This window comes from Nelusetta ayraudi, unplaced genomic scaffold (assembly GCF_046127955.1).
Source record: "Nelusetta ayraudi isolate G7.1 ecotype Tasmania unplaced genomic scaffold, CSIRO-AGI_Nayr_v1 ptg000008l, whole genome shotgun sequence".
NCBI lineage: Eukaryota > Metazoa > Chordata > Actinopteri > Tetraodontiformes > Monacanthidae > Nelusetta > Nelusetta ayraudi.
The window spans coordinates 16,053-37,425 of NW_027466058.1; the positions used below are offsets into that span (position 1 = coordinate 16,053).

General features: G+C 49.2%; 1 protein-coding gene across 3 annotated transcripts in view; it reads right to left on the minus strand.

The window, feature by feature from the left end:
• The window catches only part of zmiz1a (zinc finger, MIZ-type containing 1a), a 109,369-nt gene that overhangs the window by 7,366 nt on the left and 80,630 nt on the right, over positions 1 to 21,373 (minus strand). The window contains exons 6-14 of one of the 3 annotated variants that reach the window (XM_076018428.1): positions 19,429 to 19,534; positions 9,445 to 9,480; positions 4,014 to 4,149; positions 2,552 to 2,666; positions 1,817 to 2,037; positions 1,519 to 1,720; positions 1,142 to 1,423; positions 212 to 391; positions 31 to 99 (exon numbers count right to left, since the gene is read on the minus strand). In XM_076018428.1, coding sequence (XP_075874543.1) covers positions 31 to 99; positions 212 to 391; positions 1,142 to 1,423; positions 1,519 to 1,720; positions 1,817 to 2,037; positions 2,552 to 2,666; positions 4,014 to 4,149; positions 9,445 to 9,480; positions 19,429 to 19,534 — 1,347 coding nt within the window. Of the gene's footprint in view, positions 1 to 30; positions 100 to 211; positions 392 to 1,141; positions 1,424 to 1,518; positions 1,721 to 1,816; positions 2,038 to 2,551; positions 2,667 to 4,013; positions 4,150 to 9,444; positions 9,481 to 13,479; positions 13,591 to 19,428; positions 19,535 to 21,373 lie in introns of those variants that run through there. The other 2 variants (XM_076018429.1, XM_076018430.1) reach the window with 2 other exon arrangements.

Below are 21,373 nucleotides of genomic sequence, written 5' to 3' on the forward strand. Positions count from 1 at the left end.
GGTGGAGGTGAGGGTGGGTGTCAGACCTACCCCGTTGCCTTGGCCGTACGAGTATCCACCACCGGAGAAGTTGGTGCTCTGACCGTTGAATGACTCTTGCTGCAAGTGGGCGGGTTGGGGGGGGGGAGAGAGAAGAAAAAACAAATCAGGATGATTTACCACATACCACACCGCGGCGTCTCGCATCAGCCGGGCCCCTGACGCAACCCACCTTGTAGTACTGGCCCATGGGCATGCCGGCAGGGTACTGGCCCTGGCCCTGCTGGCCCGGCATCCTCTGGCCCGGGAAGTTAGGCGAGGGGAGCGGCCTGGAGGCGTTGGACGGCGGGTACTGGCCCTGCTGAGGCGGGAACTGACCGTTGGGACCGTACTGCTGACCACCGTAACTGGCCTGGAGGAGGGAGGGAGGGCGGCAAAGTTGCAGCGTGCGACGCTCAAGAAAATGAACTCAACTAAGTGACCGACCCACGGACTGGAACTGCTGCACCTTGTCTAGTGTATGCTATTTTACTCGTAACTTATCCTGTATTTTATTTCTTAATGTGTTTGTGTTTTAGCGCTTTCTTGTTGTCTGCTTGTCGTCTTCTTCTTCTCTTTCTTGTTGTCTTTCTCATCTTCTCACACACTAACACTTTGTCACTTTATCAAGATGCAATAAAACATTTATGTTAATATTATTTACATCATTTGTAAATAATCCAACAGTCAATTTAATGTGAATATGTTTTTTTTAATTGCCGTTTGTTCACTGTTAGGTTAAAATATTTTTAGCCTATAAATATTTTAATTTTTTTCTTTCATTTTTAATTTTCAATTTCCTTATTTCTTTTAATCACTATAAACTCCATTATTATCTCTTATATTGAATAAAGAATGAATAAAGGCTTCTTCTTCTTTTTCTTCTTCTGTATTGGTGAGCTAAAGACAATTTCCGACCCTGGTGAACAATAAAGATTTATTCTATTCTATCCTACATATCGAGGATGGTTGCGAGCGCAGCTACAGTTGCCGAGTGAGACTTAGAGGCTTCAGGCCAGCGCAAGCATGACAAACACAGAGCTGCGCCTAAAAGAAACTACTTAAAAACAGATTATTTTCCAAAGTCTTTCATCAGTCTGAGCCATCAGATGGCGCCGCTCACCTCCCCTGGATACGGCCTCTTCACCCCCTGCACCAGCACGCCTTGCCGAGGGCCTCCCGGATACCCCTGCTGAGGCATTCTTTGGCCGTGAGCCACGAAAGGGCCCATGCCCGGGGTCCGGGCCTGGTTCATGCCCATGGGAGGGACGCTCATGTTGGGGTTGTTCATGGCGGAAGCCATGCCGGCTGGGTTCATCCCTCCGGGGGGTCCTCGTGGGCCCGGCTGGTTCATGAACTGGTTGTTGTAGGCCTGAGCGGTGCCCATTTGGAACGACGAGCACATCTGGCGGCAAGATGTAGAATTTTTCAGAGTGAGTATTTCGGTTGCAAAAAAATTGCTCGGTATCTTTGATGCTGTATTTATCGATCCTGCTGCACCTGTCCATATTGGTTCATGTCTTTATTCTGGGTTTCCTGCAGCGCCGCCACTGTGGCCGTCGCCGTGGCAGTGGCGGTGGCGGCGGCTGCGGCCACGGCGGCTGCTGCGGCGGCCGCGGCCGGCTGGGTGAAGTCCCCCGGTGGCCGTGTGTGGGACGTCATACCCATCCCACCCGGGGGGGCGTTCGGGCCTCCAGAGTAACTTCAGAAAACCAGAGGAAGAAAGGAAGGTCGTTAATATCTCCGGGTCGTTGCATTCTCTTGCGCAACAACCTTTGCAACGTGTTGGTCCTCGGACCTCCCGCTGTATCCGCCGGGACCTCCGGTGTAGCCGGGCCGGCCGTACATTCCCTGCTGCATGTAGGTCTGGTTGGAGCCGCCTTTGCTTGGGAACTGCTGCTGCTGAGCGTTGAACTGGGGCGAGTTGAGCCCGGCCCCGCCTGCGGACATCCCCGATCCCATCGGGTTCCCGCCGGGGTTCATGGGGTTGCTGCTGTTGGCCATCGGGTTCCCCAATACCTGGAAAGAAAAAAAACATCCAGTGAGTTGTGAATTATTGAAGTGTATTGTGCCATACTGAAAAAAAAAGGTCTCAGTATCACGGAATTTACTTGAAAGTTCTATATTTTTACAAGGTCATTTTCCTGTTATTACATTTAACTATCATGTTATTTTGTGATAGTGAAAAGCTCAGTCATCACGTCATTACATGAAAAGTTGCACTGTTTATGAGACAATGTTTATGTTATTTCAAGACAATGATAGAGATAGAAGATAAAGGTATCAGCAAAAAACCAAAGCTCGTTTGCAAAATTTGATTAAGCTACACTTTAAGCTTGGTTTGAGACATGATCAGATCCTGAAATTAAATTTCATTAAATATTGTGAAAATTATCCATTGAAACTTTCACTTAATTACGTTATACAGCGCCGTAGTGAATAAAAAAAAATGGACAACAAAAAGAAGGACCACCACAGTGGAGCAGACAGATTGTGTTTCCAGTGCCTGCATGGCGCTCGTGCACGGTCGTACCTGACTCTGCGACGTGTTGGTCACGCCCCACACCGTCGTAACCACCGACAAGGACCCCGGGGGCTGGTTGGTGTTTTGTTGCCAGGGAACAGAATCGTAGGGGAAGGAGCCATCACTGGAACATACATCAAAAACAAAAAAAAAACATGTGCCTTATGTCACTACAAGTCCGAGGAGAGAGCCGGCGGGAAAAAAAAGCCAAGAGTGCTTTTGATCCGTCCAAAAAAATAAAATAAAATGCAAATAACTTCCTGGACTTGTCAAACGTTGGGCAATTTGGAATGGTTGGCGTGAGATTTTTCAAAACACGTATTTGCAGCCAGGGTGTGTGCTAATAGCTGTGCAGTGAAATGAGGGGGGGCGGGGGGGGCTAGGAGCTGTGAGGTCGCACTTGGTGCTGGAAAATTACAAACGTGATTAAATTATTATTGAAGTTGTAAAAAAAAAGAAAAAAAAAGGAACAAAAACTTGGCAAAGCAGAGGGCCTTTGGAAGGGTAAATATTCCTATCGAACAAACATCCGAGGCGGAACGTGCGAGTGTGTTACATATAATAAACAGGCCGAGGTCCCTGACGGGGGAGGGGCGAGCGGCCAGCCAAAGTGGGGAAGGGAGTGAGTGCTGTTTTTGGAGAGCGGCTTGTTTTCGCTCGGAGGTCATTGCTTGGAACGGACGCCGTGTTCAGTCTTTTCCCCCCTTGAAGGCAAATTATTCCGAGACGGGGGGAGCGGAGGCGCGCGAGCACGCCGCGTTCTCCCGGGAGACGACACCCCGACTCACTCCGGCTTCTCGCACAATTTGACGCTCCTCCAAAAAAAAAAAAAAAAAAGTGGAAATCTCGTCTCATTTTGGCTCGCGCGCGTCCTAATCGCCGGATTTGTCCTCAGGAGCGGCGCCAGACTCGCATTTCAAGACGTTCAAAGGAGCCTCAGTGGGCTGCAGCTCAGCTGGTAAACAAACTGTCTGATAACCGAGTGGGAAAAAAAAATATAAGATCCTGGACTTTAACGGTTTTACTTGAGTTCACGAGACTTTTCCTACATCCATGATATATTTAAGGGGAAATAGTTTCCCTTTGCAATGTTCCAGCATTTTCCATTACTTTGCGACTGGCGACCCGACTGCGAACTGACTGAGGCCAGACTCAACCTGCTGACTGCCGCGGACAGCTTCCCGCTGAGCCTTGCAGCAGAGTGAGCAGGCAGGAGGTGGCTGTCAATGTCTGTTTGTTTGTTTTTTTTAACCCGTCTGTTTATGTATCTCTGTCTTTTTTTTTCACATAAAAAAAAAAAAATCTGTTCCAGGGAGTTTTCTACATGAGAGACCTACAATAAGGCAGTCAAGGAGAAAGAGCAGCATTGTTCAATTTTGAAGATTTCCCCCAGTTAACCCCTGGAACTGCTGCTGCCTCCCTCATCACCCCTGGTGGGAGGGGAGGGAGGCCTGGCCGTGACCCCGCTGACCTGTGAGTGAGGCCGGGCTTCATGCTGTTCATGCTGGGCTGCATGGGGACTTTTCCCTGCGGCTCGTTCTGCCGGTTCTTCTGGTGACGCAGCAGGAGGAGGCGACCCAGCTCCTCGCACCACGACGACAGCAGGGCTGCAAAACACAAGGCGCGCACACGTTAGCCTCGCCGCCGCAACGCACACACAAACAGACACACACACACACACACACACAAAAAAAAAAATCATCACTTGCAGTGGACAGTTCTGGCAACACAATGTGGGATGCTGCGTGTAAAACTACCCTGAAAGAACATTTATTTGATTCACCCCGTCTGCGCTTCTCGCTACGGCCTGCAGGGGGCGGCCTAACTCAATAAATACGCTCTGCTTCTCGTTCACGGTTCCCGTCGCACCACCTCTGTCTGCAACATCCAGTCGAGCTGTAGCGGAGCTCTTCGCTCCTGCAGAGAGGGCGGGGCTGAGGGGGGACGTGTTCCATCGGCGCGGGAAGAAGGAAATGCTGATGTCTTTGTATCTTTGACTTTGTTTACCCATCACAAACAGTTACCGTCCCGAAATTCTCTCAGACTCCAGCGGACGGTCAAAGCTCGACGGCCCCTCCGATCCAATCAGCGGCGACGAAAGGCGCGTTTGTTTTTGCCCGTCACCATTTCTATTCAATTTCCTTGAAATTATTTTTCCCCGACGTCAATCAAACGTGCCAATCACTGTCTCACTGGAGCGCCACCACAAAGTTGCCGCGAACAAACGAGCAACAGAGCGACTTCTGGGTTCACTACCTGATTAAATCATTTAGGACTCTATTTTAAGCCTCGCAGACCCAGATACGCGAGGCCTCCAGGATGTGCGGTTGCCAGGTTTGGTGCTTCAAGATGTAGCATGTTTTTGTTCTTGTTGTTGTTGTTGGGTTGTTTTTTTAAATGCCGGTGCCCTGAGGTTTGAACATGACGACTAGTTATAGCGGGGGGAAAAAAAACGGGAAAAGCTTGCACACAGACTGCCTGTCAAAAACGCCTCGTAAGTGACAGGAACATAAGAATATGATTGAAAATAATGCAAAACAAAACAGAAACGGATCCGTTGTGCCTTTAAAACTGAGAGCGCCTTCATTTCTGCAGCGCTTTGCCCAATCGGTAACCTTCTCCGCTGTGATAGCGCAAATCTCAACCGCTTGAGCCGATAGCGCGTTCCGCCGTCTGATCTGACAAGAGGCTTTTCACACAGACAAACAAAAAGGGGGGGGGGGGGGGGGGAGAAGCAGACAGAGAGAAGAAGGAGAAGAAGAAGAAGAAGAAGGAGGAGAAGCAGCGAGGAACAAAGCTGCAAGGTTTTCTTGTGGAGGGCGGAGCGAGCCGAGCCTCCCAGTTAAAGAGGAATTACTCCACCCTGCCATTACGGGGAGCTTATCTCCCCGCTAAATCACCACCTCCACACCGGACGACTGTCTCTCCAGCTGGCAACCCACCATTTAGGCCTGGGGATCAGCTCCGAGCGGCGGCGGTGGCGGCGAGGAGAGAGAGAGAGAGAGAGAGAGAGAGAGAGAGAGAGAGAGAGAGAGAGGGGGCGACCTGTCATGTCCGCAGAAAATCTAACGGGACAGAAGTCGTCCAGAACGGAGCGAAGGTCACCTTGTTTTAACCTCAAGGTCGCCCCGGGGGTCAAAGCGTCGCACTTGCATCTCCTGCTGCTGGCGCACCGTGTTCACACCTACAATACACTGGCCAGTGCGGTGACTCCCATCTCTACTGTGTGTCACCTGGCGCAGGTGTGAGTTTCAATCAGGTGACGCTCACTGCCGTGCGCGACGCGTCGCTGACACTGTATGTGCAGTGGCACTGCGTACCAGTAGCCTTTTCAGTTCAGAACGCGTGGAAGTTTTGACACAGCATCTGTAGATTGTCTCTCTTTTTGGATGACATACAGTATGTTGGTCTGCTCCACTGGAGTCCTGCATGAAAAATGAAGATCTGAATATCTGTACATATATTTAAACCTGTCAACCTAAAGATAGGAAATAAGGGAGTCTTTACCATGAGTCGCGTTTCATTTTATTCCCTGAAATAGAACGCAGGGAAGGCTGCAGTTGCTTTTTATTCCCCGCGTAAGAAAAAAAAAAAAAAAAAAAAATGGCACATTTCAATCTACAGCCAGTGAGTGCTAAACCTTCTTTACACATGGCATTGTGAAGGCTAAACTGACTTCCTGTTCCGACAAAGCAGCGGCCTGTTCGAGTGACTCCAGCAGCCGTCGGAGAGCGGCGCCTTACACAAAAAGCGCACTCGACTCTGGCTCGCGTGTCTCTCGGCGGCGGCTCAGGTCCTCCTGCGGGCCCTTCACTGCCATTAATAGCTGCTCACCGGCTTGTATGTAGAGTATCGATCCCTGACCTGCGCGACGCCGCATTTTACAGTGGGGCCGTTTGTTAAGTGTGTCACAGCACTCGGTCATCGTTGCACGTGAGAAATTAAATATGGATTTTACATGAAAATGCGGGCGAACCGTCCATGGTTCGGTCCGGCTAAACGTGATCTAATGTCAGGCAGTCGCAGGCAGCGGGCGGTTCAAAGGCAAAGCTCCTCCTTTCACTTCACTTTTTCACTTATTCAGCCACTTCATTCACATTTTTCATGCGAGAGAAATGATGTCGAATCACACCTTTCCCGCTGAAGTACCACGATGGAGGTTAAAGGCTCCACACCGCCGACCATATCAGCGGCTGCCATATAAAAAAAAAAAGTACAGTATCTTGAAAAAAAAAAATTAAGAATTTCCTCGACATTCCTTCGAAATTTAAAAATAAAAACGCTGTCCGGTGTGATGTGCACCCATCTTCAGAACCTTAGCTTTCATCCGTGACTCTTATCAAGCACGGTCATGTGATCAGTCATCTCAAAAGAAACTGTAGACCTGCAGTGAACTGCAGATTCAGCCTTCTGTTTACAGCCTCCTGCAAAAACACAGAGCTTTAGCTTTGCGCTCGTCTGGAGAAAAACAAATTAGCTCCGAGAAAACAGCACACTGGGGAGAGAGCCATTGCTGCTGCCCTTTGTGATGTCACAAAGGGGCCACGGGCCATTTGGCACAGATGTCCTGAACTGCTGAACAAGCAAAAGACGAAGAGGAGAAACTTTTACTGTTAGAAACAGCTGCGAAATGATCTTAAAATAGTGCAGGATAGAGTCCGGCTTGACTCTCTAGAATCTCCACATGCAGTTTTGCCTAAACATCCTGCCAAACACCGAATATCCAGAGGATCAGGTGGCGGCTCTGCGCAGCATCGTTGCTGTTTAATATCAGTGTTGACACGACAGTCTGCAGTCGGGCAGTACAGCAGGTGTAGCCGCTGCAGCGACAGTCTGGAGCAACAAGCCGGAGCTTCAGACGCTCGCGGGACCTGCTGCCCGAACGACATAACGTCAATCCGGACAACGACGCGAAATCCAGCGCAGGTCGCGGCTTCGTGTGAAAGTGTTAATCGCGACAATCGTTGAAATGCGAAGCGGAACCTGCCGCCTGTTGTCGCGGATGCTTCCGGGCTGTTTTTCCAGCCTCAGGGGGAAGCTGCTGCTGATCCTGGTAATTGACCAGCGGGCTAATCTTTAAACTACCAGCAGACGACGAGCGAAACCCTTCCTTTAAGTGCGCGACTGCTGCTCCGGCTGGCGGTGTGACGCTCCAGTCTGGAGCTGCTGTGTTTTTGTTTGTCTGTTTTCTTCGAAAAAAAAAAAGCACTGTATAAATCCAATCCATTATGGTTATTATTATTATCTTTATTTCCAAAGGGCCTGGTCATGGGCTCCTCTCTGGGCCAGACCTCCCTCCAGCTAACGAGGTGGTCTGTTCTGCGTTCTGCCGGCTCATTGAGCCCATAAATAAGCTGATTTTTGCGGAAACTCTTGCACAGCCCTCTTCCTAGAAGCTGCCGCCGCCGCTGCTTTTAATTCACTCAAGACGCAATAAACACCGCGTGGGTGACTGATAGCCGGAGCACCAGTTCGTTTCCCCCCCCCTAGCATCGGGCCCCGTAGGAACAGGCTGCAGGGCCCCGAAAGCTAATGACAATCTACGAGCGTACGGCTAAACCCCGGCGCTAATTACTGTGAACTCTGACATTGTGTGCACGAGGGATAAGAACCCTCCTGAGCGAGTGAGTCACAACAGGTCGCTGCCCACACGGAGAGCCACTCGTGAGCCTCAGTGAGGCGGACGCTCCCAAGGTGGGAACCGATGAAAAGATTTCCGATCCTGCCCGTCCAACACATTACAAGACCCGCGTGAATCCGTTTCGAGCTTTGGTTAAAATATAACATCAAGTTATATAGTTTATAATGGTTGTAACTGCAATTTCACTGTTGTCGGTCCAAAGAGCCGCATATAAATCTCCAACCAGTTTATTAGAGAGCAGGTATGAATGAATGTGTGACTGACCTATTATCGGCGGAACACAGAAGAACACAAAGTCTTCGAACTCGTCGCGAAGAAACATGAAAATACCGTGCATGCGGCTCAGCTGTGGTTTCGTAAATACATCCAAAAAAAAAAAAAGAACAAAAACACAGACAAAAAGGAGGGCCGAGCCAGATAACAACTCACAGTATCTCGGCATGAACACTGCGGCACTCGACATTAAAGCTTTCTGACACAATGTGTGGGATGATGACAGAAAGAAAGAAAGGAGCAATTTATAATAGATATCAAAGGCGGAGAGAGTCTGTAAAAACACTGGCAGGTAGGTCTGCGCTGTGTGGGTACAAACTGTTATGCAAAAGGACAAATATGGAAGGACGGTAACAAATCCTGCAAAAGTAAAAAAAAAAAAAAAAAAGAGTCATGCTTTTTTTTTTTTTTTTGCAGAAGTGTGATGGAAGCTATTTAAGCAGTCAATGATATCCCCCATCCTGCCCCCTCTCTGTTCAGCCGACTCCTTTCAAGAGAGGAGCATGTCTAATGGGCTTTAGTCTCAACAGCTCGAAGGCAGAAGAACTCAAACGTGCCCTGCAGGGAGACTGTGGCTCTGTGTCACAATTCACACCCAAGCAAAAAAAAAAAAAAAAAAAAAAGTACAAAATAAATTCTGCCTCTCATTTAGCTAACTGCTCACGCGTGCTGGCTCCTTAAAAACCCTCTGAAAACGGCTTTAAATTGGAAGGCAAAATTTTCTTTTTTTCTCTCAATTCCTTCAACTGGCAGGTAGGACAGAGTTTGGTCCTCGACCTCTGGCTGTGCACCAGGAGCAGGAGCAGAGGGACGGGAGGGCAGGATGGATGGGAGGATGCTGGGCGGAGGACAGGTGGAGATGGAGGGAGTGGGCGGATCCCTTCCTCCCCGGTTCATGTGTGTGTGTCTGCGTGTGTGCGTGTGTGCGTGTGTGTGTATGTGTCAAGCCAAAGAGATGCTGCAGCCCAGAAGGTTAGGGAATCTCTACCTGAGTCACTCTGACATCTCCTGCAGCTGCTGGTTTCTGTGGGGGTTCAAATTACAACATTTTTAAACGGGGCAGAGAGTCATGAGAATCAGCAAAGAACACCAAAACACAGAGCAGAGCGCGGTGCGGGTAAAAAAACAAAAAAACAACAACCACCCAACGACGACGACAACAACAACAGTAACAACAACAAAAATGTGTCGCAGCCGCCAAATGCCGTCGATGAGGGATCGCACAAATGACAGACAAAATCAAACAGCATGTAGACGTCTCACATTTTTGTGCTCATGATTCGGGGTTTGAGTGAGCCTGAGTACAACCTGAAGCTAGGAATTCAACATTCAAGCAACTTTGGCAACACAAACTATCCACTTTGCAAAATACACATCGATCTGCTAAAATCTACACATGCCCTCTATGATGCAGAATATTCCAGCAGCGAGACGTTGGTCTTAAATAGTGCAAGATTTACTGTACAGTTTTTTTTTTCTTACGCTATGTGTCTCCAACAGGACAATAAGCTGCGTTTCCATTACAGTTTTTCGCAAAATAAAAGCGATATTTCTAAAATTTCGACGGAGTAAAAATTGCGATTTGCAGGCGTCTCCATTGACGCGAAGCGAAGCGAATGAGCCGTAGTTCTCGTAAAATCCCGTCCCGCGAGATTGATGAGAATTTCGTTTGCGTTTGTTTGTTTACGTTTGCTTGCTGTCAAGAATGGTTGTTCTATTTTTCTCCTTGATTACTTGTAAAAAATATTCCGTCTCCTCCTCCGTCGAAACATTACGCGCCATTTTCACTTGAAGTGAACTGGTCACGCGACCCCAGTACGTCACGTCCGGTGACGCGTAAATGCGAAAAAAGTGTTTCCATGACATTTTTGCGAAGTACGTCGATATCGATGTGTCTAAAAAACCTCACCATAAGAGCGTGAAAACCTTTTAGCGATATTTGAGAGGTTATTTGAAGTTTAAGTATTTCCATGGCCAGTGTTTTATTGCGATATTTAGGTTTTGCGCAATTCTAGGGGTCATGGAATCGCAGCTAGTCCACCTTTTTGCTTCTTTGAAGCTTTTTTAAAACGTCCCAATGGCTATCTGGCAGACCAGCCCTCTGTGATGTCACAAAGTGCACTGACGCCTCACTGAGCTGGTCTTCCCCCCTACGTCCTGGGACGCTGCCTGACAGTTGTTCCCGCCCCTTTTCCAAACGAGTGGACAGTACAGCAGAGCACCACTTTTCACCGGAAGGCTGCAAACAGAGGGCTAAACGCGCTGCGATCCAGGGTCGTTTGACGATGTGAGTCTGCTCCAGTGCAGTCTGGGAGGAAAAATAAAGCTCTGACAGCTCTGAGATTAATACGGGACTTTTAAATCCATCCGTTCGTCATTCATTTAGGTCCTTTTTTGAAGGAGGACGTTGAAAATGTTTTTAGTATCGGTGTAACTGAAAACGCAGGAAAAATTCAAAGCCTTTAAGTGCCGCAGTCGCTTGGAACTGAAGACAAAAAAAAAAAAACAAAAAAAAAAACGCATTCTGTTTCCAGCATATTTTAGAGAGGAGCCAAGAAAAAAAAAAGAAGAAAAACCGCTATCACATTCGGTGCCTGCCAAGCGCGGCACTCTAAACTCATGCGGCTCTTAAGCTCAGCCTCTTGAAGTCAGATTTCCAGTGAGTGCTGTCAAAACATCCCTCCAATGTCTCCACATACATCAACCCAACCGCCGGGGAGACGGAGCGCTCAGCAGCTGTCGGCCCGAGACAGAGAGACACGCTTGACCAGAGAATGACTTCAAAAAATTAAAAATTAAAAAAAGAATTTATATATATAAAAAAAAAAAAAATCATGCATCATGGAGATGCTTCCTCTCTACTGACGCAGCGTGAGAACAACCCACACTCTAACACGCCGCACTTCCTGGTTTGTGCCACTGTTGGGGCTGTCAGGGATGCAGGAGGGTGTCGACACAGTGGCTTCCATCACCCTGTTTCAGAAGCAATATGTAATGCATTACATAATGAAGGACTATCAATTCAAATTTCTCTTACGCTCCTCAGAGGCGGCTGTCAACTAAAGAGTTAAAGTGACGTAGCGAACACTGACGATGGTTTCTGCTGGCTCCAGTCTCCACTTAGCATCAAAACTAGCAAAACTCAAAGGCCACTTATGTGATTTCCACAGAACTCGGCAACTGCACTTGCGTAGTTGTGCGGTGCCGGGGTGACTGGTTGTATCGTTGCCAATTGTCGCCCTCTTCTTCTGCTTCTTCTTCTTTAGCATCGTGTAACTTTATCCAGAGCGCCACCTACTGGCAAAACTCGCGGGACTCCTCGTAGGGAAAAGCTCCCAATTTGGGTTCGCTCTCCCCAATGAGGCGACTGCATCGCTTTCCTTGCTGCCGAAGCTTTGGACAAAACAGAATAATTGCTAGAATCGTTTCAAACAAAGCAAAAGGCTGCGTTTGGCTGCAATAAAAGCTGCGCCATCACGACTCGTTTTTCAAAAGTTGCTTTTAGGTTTCTTTCTCAATCACAAAGTTCATCCTGCCAGATGAACTTCCTTTCTGAGACTCGTGACCTGAAATGACTCGGTCAGGAGGGGGCGGGGGAGGTTGGGGGGGGTTGGAGCGTCCGCCGCTAGATGATTCACGAGAGGGAAGCAGGCGCCAAACAATAAACGCGTGGCTGGCGCACGTACGGTTCAAAGTCAAATGCCGCGAATGAGTCACGTGGAGAGAGCGGCCGGTGGGAGGTCCTTGGAGCGCGGCGGCAGGCGGTCAAGTGAGGCAAACAACTCGGAAGAGAATAAAACATAAAAACAATGTGCAGGTCTTCAACCGTGCGGTCAGCGGGGGGAACCTGGAGTCGGTCTGACGGGGAGCTGCAGGTGGAGATGCCGTGCGTCCAAGCTTTGGGTCTCCGGACAAAAAAAAAAAGGGTGAGTGGTGTCGAGGGCTGGTCCCTTAAATAAAGAGTCAAAGTGGCCTTAAAGAGCCGCGGGAGCGCCGCGCTGCTTTTTATCACCCGGCTGCCCTTTAATCAGTCATGTGACTGAGCTGCCGCTTCCTTCCTGGGGGGCGTTCACTGAGAGGAGTATTAATAACTGCTCAAACTACGGCGACAAACAATGAGGACGCCGGCTCTGCTGTTACTGAGTGTGTGTGTGTGTGTGTGTGTGTGTGTGTGTCCTCCTGTGACTCCCTGGACTGGCAGGCAGACAGACAGTTTGTGGCTGCGAGCGCCGGTCAACAACTTAAAAAAAGACGCCACGGCGGAGGAGAAGTGGGTCACCTCCGGACACGGCCGTAAACACGCACGCACACACCCACCCACCCTCACACACACACACACACACTCACACGTGCAAGAGGTCTGGGTGTCTCCTAATGGACCGCATGGCAACAGCGGTCAGTTAAAACATCGAAGCTGCAGGAGCTGCGGCCAAACTGCATGTTGTCCCTTTGAATCACACAAATCTGCTTTTAGTTTAGTAAAAAACAGAATGAAAATAAACGGAACGAAAAATAATTTTTCGTACAAAAAAAGAAACGTGACCTCCGAAACTTCAACTTGAAGTCACTGAAGTGCAAAAGCGGACGGGTAAAGGGAAGACACACTGGGGACGAGTGAGGGAGCGAGCGGAGAGCAGAGAGTCGCTGGGAGCAGCGGCAGCAGCAGCAGCAGCATGTAGGTCAACCTGCTGATCTCCAGCTGATCCCGTCCGGCTGAGCAGCTCTGACCGGCTCCACTCGCTGGCGGCCCTGAATCGCAGCCGGGACAGAACTGGGACAGAACAGAACCGGGACAGAACAGGGCCAGAACCCCCTGAGCGGCTGGAGAACGACGACTCCTGCGTTTGTACGTCTGAGAGCTTCAGCGGGTTTTTTTCTTAACTGCAAACAGGAAGCGGCGCTGCTGCCTCGTACTCTACTACTTTTCTGGCCCCGACACACACACACACATACACACACACACACACACATGCGCGCACATGCACACACACACACACACACACACACACACTCGCACACTTACCCCAAGCCTGGCAGAATCCCTGCACATCTCATCTCATTCTCCTCATTGTGTGCAGGAAAGACTCAAGTGTCACAAACGCTGCTGCTGCTGCTGCTGCTGCTCTGACTGAGGCCGGTGGCGACTGCCCCTCCTCCCCTTCCTCTCACCCCCACCCCCTCCACTCCTGCTCTCGCGCACTCCTTCTTCCCCTCCTCCTCCTCCCCCCTTCACTCTCCTCCTCTCCTGCCGCTTGCTCTCTGATCCCGTCCCTCTTCTCTCCAACCCTTGTCCGGCGTCTGCACAAAGCGCATCAATTATTCAGAGGCAGTCTACCGCTCCCCCCCGCCCCCCCTATACCCCTCACCGGATCATCCAATCAGAGGCCGGGCCCCCCTCGCCACTTAATGGGCTCCCGCTGTACCTGCTGCCGGCTCCTTGCACCGCACTCTGGAGACGGCGGCGGGAGAGGCGGAGCTCCGTTGTTCAGGAGGGGGGGGAGGAGGAGGGGGCAAGGAAGACAGCGAGCCGGCTGAAGAGGAGCCGGAGCTCTTCTTCTCGTCCCCTCCCCCTCCCCCACCCCCGCCCTGCACGTGCCAGACTGTGAGGGACGCGCAATCCAGCGAAGACCAGAAGAAGCGGCGTTCATGGGAGTGAGAGCGTGAGCGCTGCTGTCGGGCTGCAGGAGAGGATGCAGCTGTGGCCGCCCGACCAGAGGGAACGCAGAGTGAAAGTGTGTGCGTGTGCGTGCGTGCGTGCGTGCGTGCATGTGCGGTGAAGGCGGCTGCACCAGATGAATCGACCCAGGGGACAAATGAAATCACAATTACGATAAATTGGATTGCAAAGTTCTCGAAGGTTGTGGGTTTTTGTGGGTGCGTGTGTTTTTTTTTGAAATTTTATTTTGAAGGAGTGCTCAGGGGGAGGTGGTTGCAAAGAAGTTTCATCAGCGAGGCCGCTGCAGAGTGTCAGAGGCCCCGTCGACTAAAAATAAACCCCCGTTTCCTGTTAATAATTCAGCGCCGCGCTCCAACTCAGTGGTAATTAAATATAAAAGTCTGTAAGGTTGATTGGGTCAGTAACAAAGGATGCCCGCGCTTTGCTCTCTCGCTCTCTCTCTCTCTCTCTCTCTCTCTCCATCACACACACACACACACACACCTTTTAAGACGTAGACGAGGCGAGAGAAATCAATCGAGTGAGAGTAAAGTGAGACAGGTGAGTGGAAATACTGTCAGATTGTTGTGAGCCAGTGTGAGTGTGTGTGTGTGTGCGCGCGCGCGTGTGTGTGCGTGTCTGCCCACATGCCAATGAATTCCCACACAGTCTAACAGGAGCCATTATTTGCACAACCTCAACCCCACACACTGCAGTGTGAAAGGTTGTGTGCTGTTTAAGTGCATTTTCACTGTGCGTGTGTGTGTGTGTGTGTGTGTGTGTGTGTGTGTGTGTGTGTGTGTGTGTGTGTGAACTCCCTCGTCCGTGGGCAGTACGAAACCATTTTAACTACTTTCTAGCAGCTCTTTTTTTTTTTGAATTCACGTATCAAACAAAAGACCGACTTCCTCGCTGGCTATTTGTTCGCTACAGGAACACACACACACACACACACACACACACACACACACACACACACACACACACACACACACACACACACACACACCACGCTCACACGCCACGCTAACAGATTGCTAAATCACTTTCATAGCCGACAGACCAACAACAACAACAACAAGCAGCAACTTGCATCAGTTAAACATCCAAAGTTGTGATTTTTGTACCCCCCCACCCCCCTCCCTCCCCTGTTAGAATCATAGCAGTCATTCCAGGAAGCAGCGAACTTTAATCCCCAGCGTGTGCAGTCATGTTGACAACTTCACCCACAGTTTCACAGTCTTGGTCTGACTGATGCCGTTAAAGGTGCAGGTCGAAGGTTACTTTAGGGCATGAGTTTACGGCTCACGACCTTCCTTTTTATTGTACAGCTTCTGTTTGTCCGTTTTTGTTGGTTTTTTTCTGCCTCCGCTCTCACTTCCTCAGTGAACTTTTGCCCCCCCCGCTGTTGATGGCTTTCTTGTTAAACTTCCCCGTACACACACAAGTAGAATCACGATCGCATTTCATTTTTTGCGCACAGCGTCGGCGTTCTGGTTTTGTTTTCATGGTTTCATTTTGTGTTGTTGTCAGTCTGGGTTTATGTACAACTGAACTTAAAGGTTCATCTTTTAGAGCTGCGAGGGGCACTTTACACACAAAATACATTTATTGAAATACTTTTACCAGCCCAGTCAAGTCAAGATTACGATTAGTATTACAAAATGCAATTACAAGAAAGGAATTAAACTTGAATGGATTAAAAATAAAAGAATTATACGAGACTTAAGAAATATATATGTATTGAAAAAAGCCTTAAAACAACAGAACAATGCTAGGACACAGAAAAGTTAGCATAGCGTCCAAGCGGTTCATGGTTAGAGTGTGTTCAGGAATTCAGCCTGGTGCTGCCGGATTGCTGACTCACTCACCGAGGAGGGAAAAAGTCAAGTCGGGGGTGGATTATGGACGGTAGCATATTATCTTAAGAGTATGTTAGGGTTGGCTGAGATTAGGGTTAGCGCAGCGGCACACCTATTATCTAATGAGGCTCGCAGTTGGACGGCGGCACGTAGCGCACGGCGACGCACTGCCGCAAAGGGAAACGAAGCCGACGGCAGTGCGGCGCGTTTCCGTGCGGAGGGTGAACTGGCCGTTAACAGACGTCAAGTTTTTAAAGAGCTTCCAAACCTGGAAGTTGCGTTTTTGAAAAACAAAAAAAACAAACAAAACGGAAGTAGACGCGAACGACAGCAATCTGCCACCGTCCGTCGGAGGCTAATGACACTGATGCTAGCTTGGCTAGCAGCAGATAAGTCTCTTCACTGGCTGATTCCAGATTAGGCCGACGCGCTAATCCCAACCCCGGGAGCTTTAGCGCAGGGTCACAATCTCCAGACGCTCTTTAAGGGCGACAGACTGTCGGAAAAAAAAAACTCTTTACTGGACAGACGGGGCTGAGGCGCGACCACAGTGAAATGATTCAATTAGACCAGGAGTGGGCAGACTATTTGACTGGTGGGTCACAGTGGGTTGTAAAATTTGACAGAGGAGCCAGACAAGGAGCAGATGGATGGAGTGTTTTGGTGACCAACCTCCAAATGAACAAAAGAAAAGTTACGGCAAAATATGTCTTTGAAGCCTTTACTGAAATGACTCTTAAAAGACTGAAAAAGGATGAAATAAAGGTATTTTATGACGTGCCTACTTTTGATATAAATTCTTCAAGTTCGGCGGGCCAAATTAAAAAGCTTAACGGGCCGCATATGGCCCCCGGGCCGTAGCTTGCCCATGCCTGAATTAGAACAGCGAGGGTGATTAATTAATACTCCCTGGGATGAGAACACAATCGGGAATCGGGTGCGTTTGTTCCTCTCTGCAGCCACGGCAGCGGCTGTTTAGCGACGACTTCACTTGTGAAGCCGCCGACAAAGAGGGAAGGGGAGCTCATAATTGCTTTATCAATTTCGCTGACGCTCTGAGGAAAAGCATCGCGGTGATTGATCTGAAGAAGGAGCCGCCTCCCAGACTCCTCGGCCCCTCCGTCTGGGCTCTCAGGTGTCAGATCTGCGGCCGCGTGTCGCCATGGCCGGAAGTCCGAGGTTTGTGCTGCGGGCCGCACAATTCCGACACGCGCGCACACGCGTGCACGAGCAACGCGAAACGGGGACGAGCTGTCCCGGCCTGAAATGTCTCAGTGCAGCTGTTTGCTGCAGCTGTGCGGAAAACTCAGGGAGTTTTAGAGGAGCGCCATCGGGAAAAACTCACTTTGCCAGTGAATTGTTTCTGGCAATGATGTGTTTATCACTTTAAGAAAAGAAGAGCGGCTCAGTAACATGGAAAGCCGCTGCTGTCGCAATCGTTCGAATGTGTGTGCTTAAACAAGCAGATCTGGTTATAAGCCCTCCGTGATGTCACATTGGGAAAGGTGCTTTTGTCCTTTTTTTCAGTTACACAAGTGGATCGTTCAAAAACAGAGGGCTAACTTGTCCACAAATAGCAGCTTTATTTTCATTTTGCTGCATTTCTGCTGAAATAATTTCAACCAAACTTTCTTTTAATACTGACGTGTCAAAAAAGAAGACCAAACTCACCTGCTCTTTCCGTACAAACTTATAATGATTTATTACATCCCTTTTTTTTCTCAGACAGTAAAAAAACGAAACAAAAATCAGCAACTAAGATGTAACTCTTAGTTTTTCCTTCTCTATTCAAACCTCATGTTTGTCTACTTCCAGACGTGGATGGTCAGCAAAGCATCACTTTCAGTAGAAAGCTAAAACAGCTGGAGGCCGTAAACAAAGGGCTAAATGAACTTAAAAAAAATGAATAAATAATTGTAATGCTGTATGACAGCTGGGAGAGGCTCCAGCAGACCCCCGCAACCCTGAGTGCAGGAAGAAGCAGGTATTGAAAATGGATGGGTGGATCTATGCGGCTTCTTGCTGAACTAACTGCTGGAGTCCAGGATGAAGAATGCAAAAAGTAAAAAAAAAAAAAATGCCTCTAATGTGGGACCTTGACGTCTCTCCTCTGCCGCCCTTCCGTCTGCCCTTTCAGACAGTCGGCTGGGGATGCAGGACGGACACTCGGAAGAGAGAGAGAGACACCCCCCCCAACCCCCCGCATCACTTCAGCCCCGCCTCCCCACACCACAGCTCCCATTTGTCCTCCGCGCATAAAACGGCTCTTCCTGAAACCCGCCGCTTCCCTTCTATTAGATCCCAGAACCATCAGCAGAGCCTGGGGATGATTCTGACTGTCAGCCACCCCACCCACCCACCAACCACCCTCCCCGACCCCACCACAGCCGAGCCAGCCGGTCGGCCAGCCAGCCAGCCGGTCGGCCGGTCTCGGACCAGCCGAGCCTGGACGGCAATCACATTACCCCGACGGAGGAACACAGACAGCGAGAGAAACACAGCAATCAATACGGAACACTGACGTCTGTCTGACCACTTCAGTTCCTCCCGACAAGATGCTTTTCCACCGCAGCTGAAAGAGGATATTTGGGCTTGAATAAAACGCACGCGTCTCAGAAACGGGGGTTTGAAGTTTCCAAAAGCATCGCTGTCAGAAAACACTGACTGGTGGGCGTCTCCGTCAGCCGTCCAGGGCGCATCGGCGACACCTTCGCAACCATCCATCCATCCGTCCGTCCGTCCAGCCATCTCCGTCGCCATCTCTTCCCCTTTCCCCGCTGCCTCTGCACATTTCACTCTGACAAATGCACAAGAACAGAGCGACCCGGCAGGACCGTGGGAGGCTGCGGATCAGACTGACTGGCGTCTGAGCGCTGCTGCTGCTGCTGCTGCTGCTGCCGCTGCCGCTGCTGCGCTTGCATACAGACGGAGAGGACGCGCGACTCCAGAGGTCCAAAGTCTGAGTGCTAATTGAAAAGTCCAGTCGCAGAAACGTGACACAAAACAGTAATGTCTATATATCTATATGAAAAAAGGGGAAATTGTAGAAGAGGAATGATCTTATCTTTGGAAAAGAAAAGCTGATAAAATCACAAGCAGCCGTGTTTGTGCGGCCGCCATCCACAGGCTCTGCAGACCAATTTGATTTGACTGACTGATGGCCCGATGAGAGCGGTGGAGCCACAGAGGCTTCGCCATGTTGACGTGACGACAAACAAACACGCTAACGACGCAACAAGCGGCCAGAAAATAGAATTTGAAAAAAGGGAAAAAAAAAAAAAAAAAATGAGAGGAAAGTAAAATAATCACAGCGGGTGACGTGCAGCAGAGCGAGCGATCCTGAGACTCAGGGTGGGCGGAGCAATGAGGACGATGAGGCGACCGAGTGCGCGCTGAGATGTTTTTTTTTTTTTCTTCAGAGAGAAAAAAACAGAACAAGGTTGTGGCCTCTTACCTGCAGACTTGGGGGTGAACTTGTCCCTGTTGGCGGCGCACACAGCCAGCAACCTGTAGCCCAGGTCCAGGTCGAAGCCTTGCTGAGCAGCCACTCGACTCACCACCTGCAGGAAGGGGCGAGCGTTTCGTCAGGTGTTCGAGCGGCAAAAAGTAACGTGGTCTATAAACGCCGAGCGATCGGGATCAGGGGAGTCAAACTGGCTGTGCAGACAGAGCTCAGTCTGCCAAACGTTACTTCCCGGGAGAAGGTCACACTGCAGACAAAGCCAACAACTCAGATACTCGCTAAAGGTTACGAGCGCAGCCACGATATGAAATGAAATTATTTTCGGGCCGGTTCCCTGGTCGCCCTTTGGTGTTCAGGACTTGGGACCAAATTCATGGGACCTTATGAACCTTCCGCTGCTGAAAGCATTAAGCCAACAGTGGTTTTCTATCTCCGATTGTTCAGTGAAGACTTAATTTCTGCCACAACATTTCATGAATTATTACTATTTGAATGCATTATTTGATTATTAACAATTTTTTTGACTTAATTGGTTAATTTCACCGACTGCAGGGAACAGTACTGAGGTTGCGCTGATCCTACCTCCATGATTTGTAAAAAGTGAAAAGAAAGAAGCAAGAATTGAACAAAAGAAAAACAAACCCGTGCAGGACACCCCTCCGAAAAAACAGAAAAACTAAACCACCTCTTAAAAATTCACTATAACCTCTCCAGGTCACATTTGGTTAACGTTTAACAAGCAGCAATAAGTGTTGGTTGTAGGTCAGCGAAAGAAATAAAACAATAATCAAACATTTCTTTCCAGGACTTCAATATAAAGTGGTGGTGGTGGTGGTGGTGGGGGGGGGGGCACTCGCTGACTGACCCTGGCATCAAGAGGAGGGAAACACTCTTTGCTATTTATCTGCTGGCTGATAAACTGCCGCCCTGCTCCAGCTGACCTCAAAACACACATTACTGCAAACAAAGCAGGCCGGCGCTGCTCTTCCCGGAGCCCACACTGATCGTAAAGTGCTTCTGGTCGCAGGTAGTATATAAAAGTCAATAAAGGTGATGGTGGTGGTGGCGGTTTGTCCGATCGCCGTAACCAATTTGATAAATCCATTCATCGGAATTCGCTCGCAGCGGTTCAGAAATGCGACAGTCGACGAGGTGAATCCGTACCAATGACATGCAAAAGACGAGCTTCACGTTTGTGGCTTTTTATTGTGCGTTATATCCCCGCGAAACGTGTGGAAGTGCAACTCGAGTCCGAGCGAGGCGAGGGGGGCTCGCTGCCAGAGACGCCAGCTAGCGTAGATTCAACACGGATTTAACGGCGTTTCACCTCGTAAGCCTTTTTTTGTTCCAGATTAATCTCCGAGGATGTTCTGAGAATCAGCCACATCGGCTGCCTGCCATCAGATGGCTGAAGAATCAGTCTGCTGCACGTCAAGGAAACTTTTATATTATTTATCAATATTTTATGTCAATATGGACTTAACTACACGACTGCTTCCCTTCCTATTGAAAAATGAAACCGCTGTGAGTGCCTTGAATGGCCCCTTGGGGACAAATAATCTGATCAATTCAAAGGAATTGACAGATTTTAATCTCAGTTATATTATCATCATTATTATTATTGCAGTTCCCTCTATAACTCCTCCCCGCTGTGTGACAGACAGCGTTCTGGACATTTTTCCTGGACTCAATGGCAAATGATGCACAAACCTTGCTTATCCCTGCCTCTGCACAACTTGACTGTCTTTTGCACATCTGCTTTGGTTGTTTGTTGCACATAGATTGATTTGAATGCTCTTGTAATGCTTATTTTTTTGTACCTTTTTTAGTGCTGCAACCGCGTAGTTTCCCAAATTGGTATGTATAAAGTACACCTATCTATCGATCTAGTATTAATTTAAAGAAGAAGCTCAGTCGCGTCGTCCCTTTCGCAGCA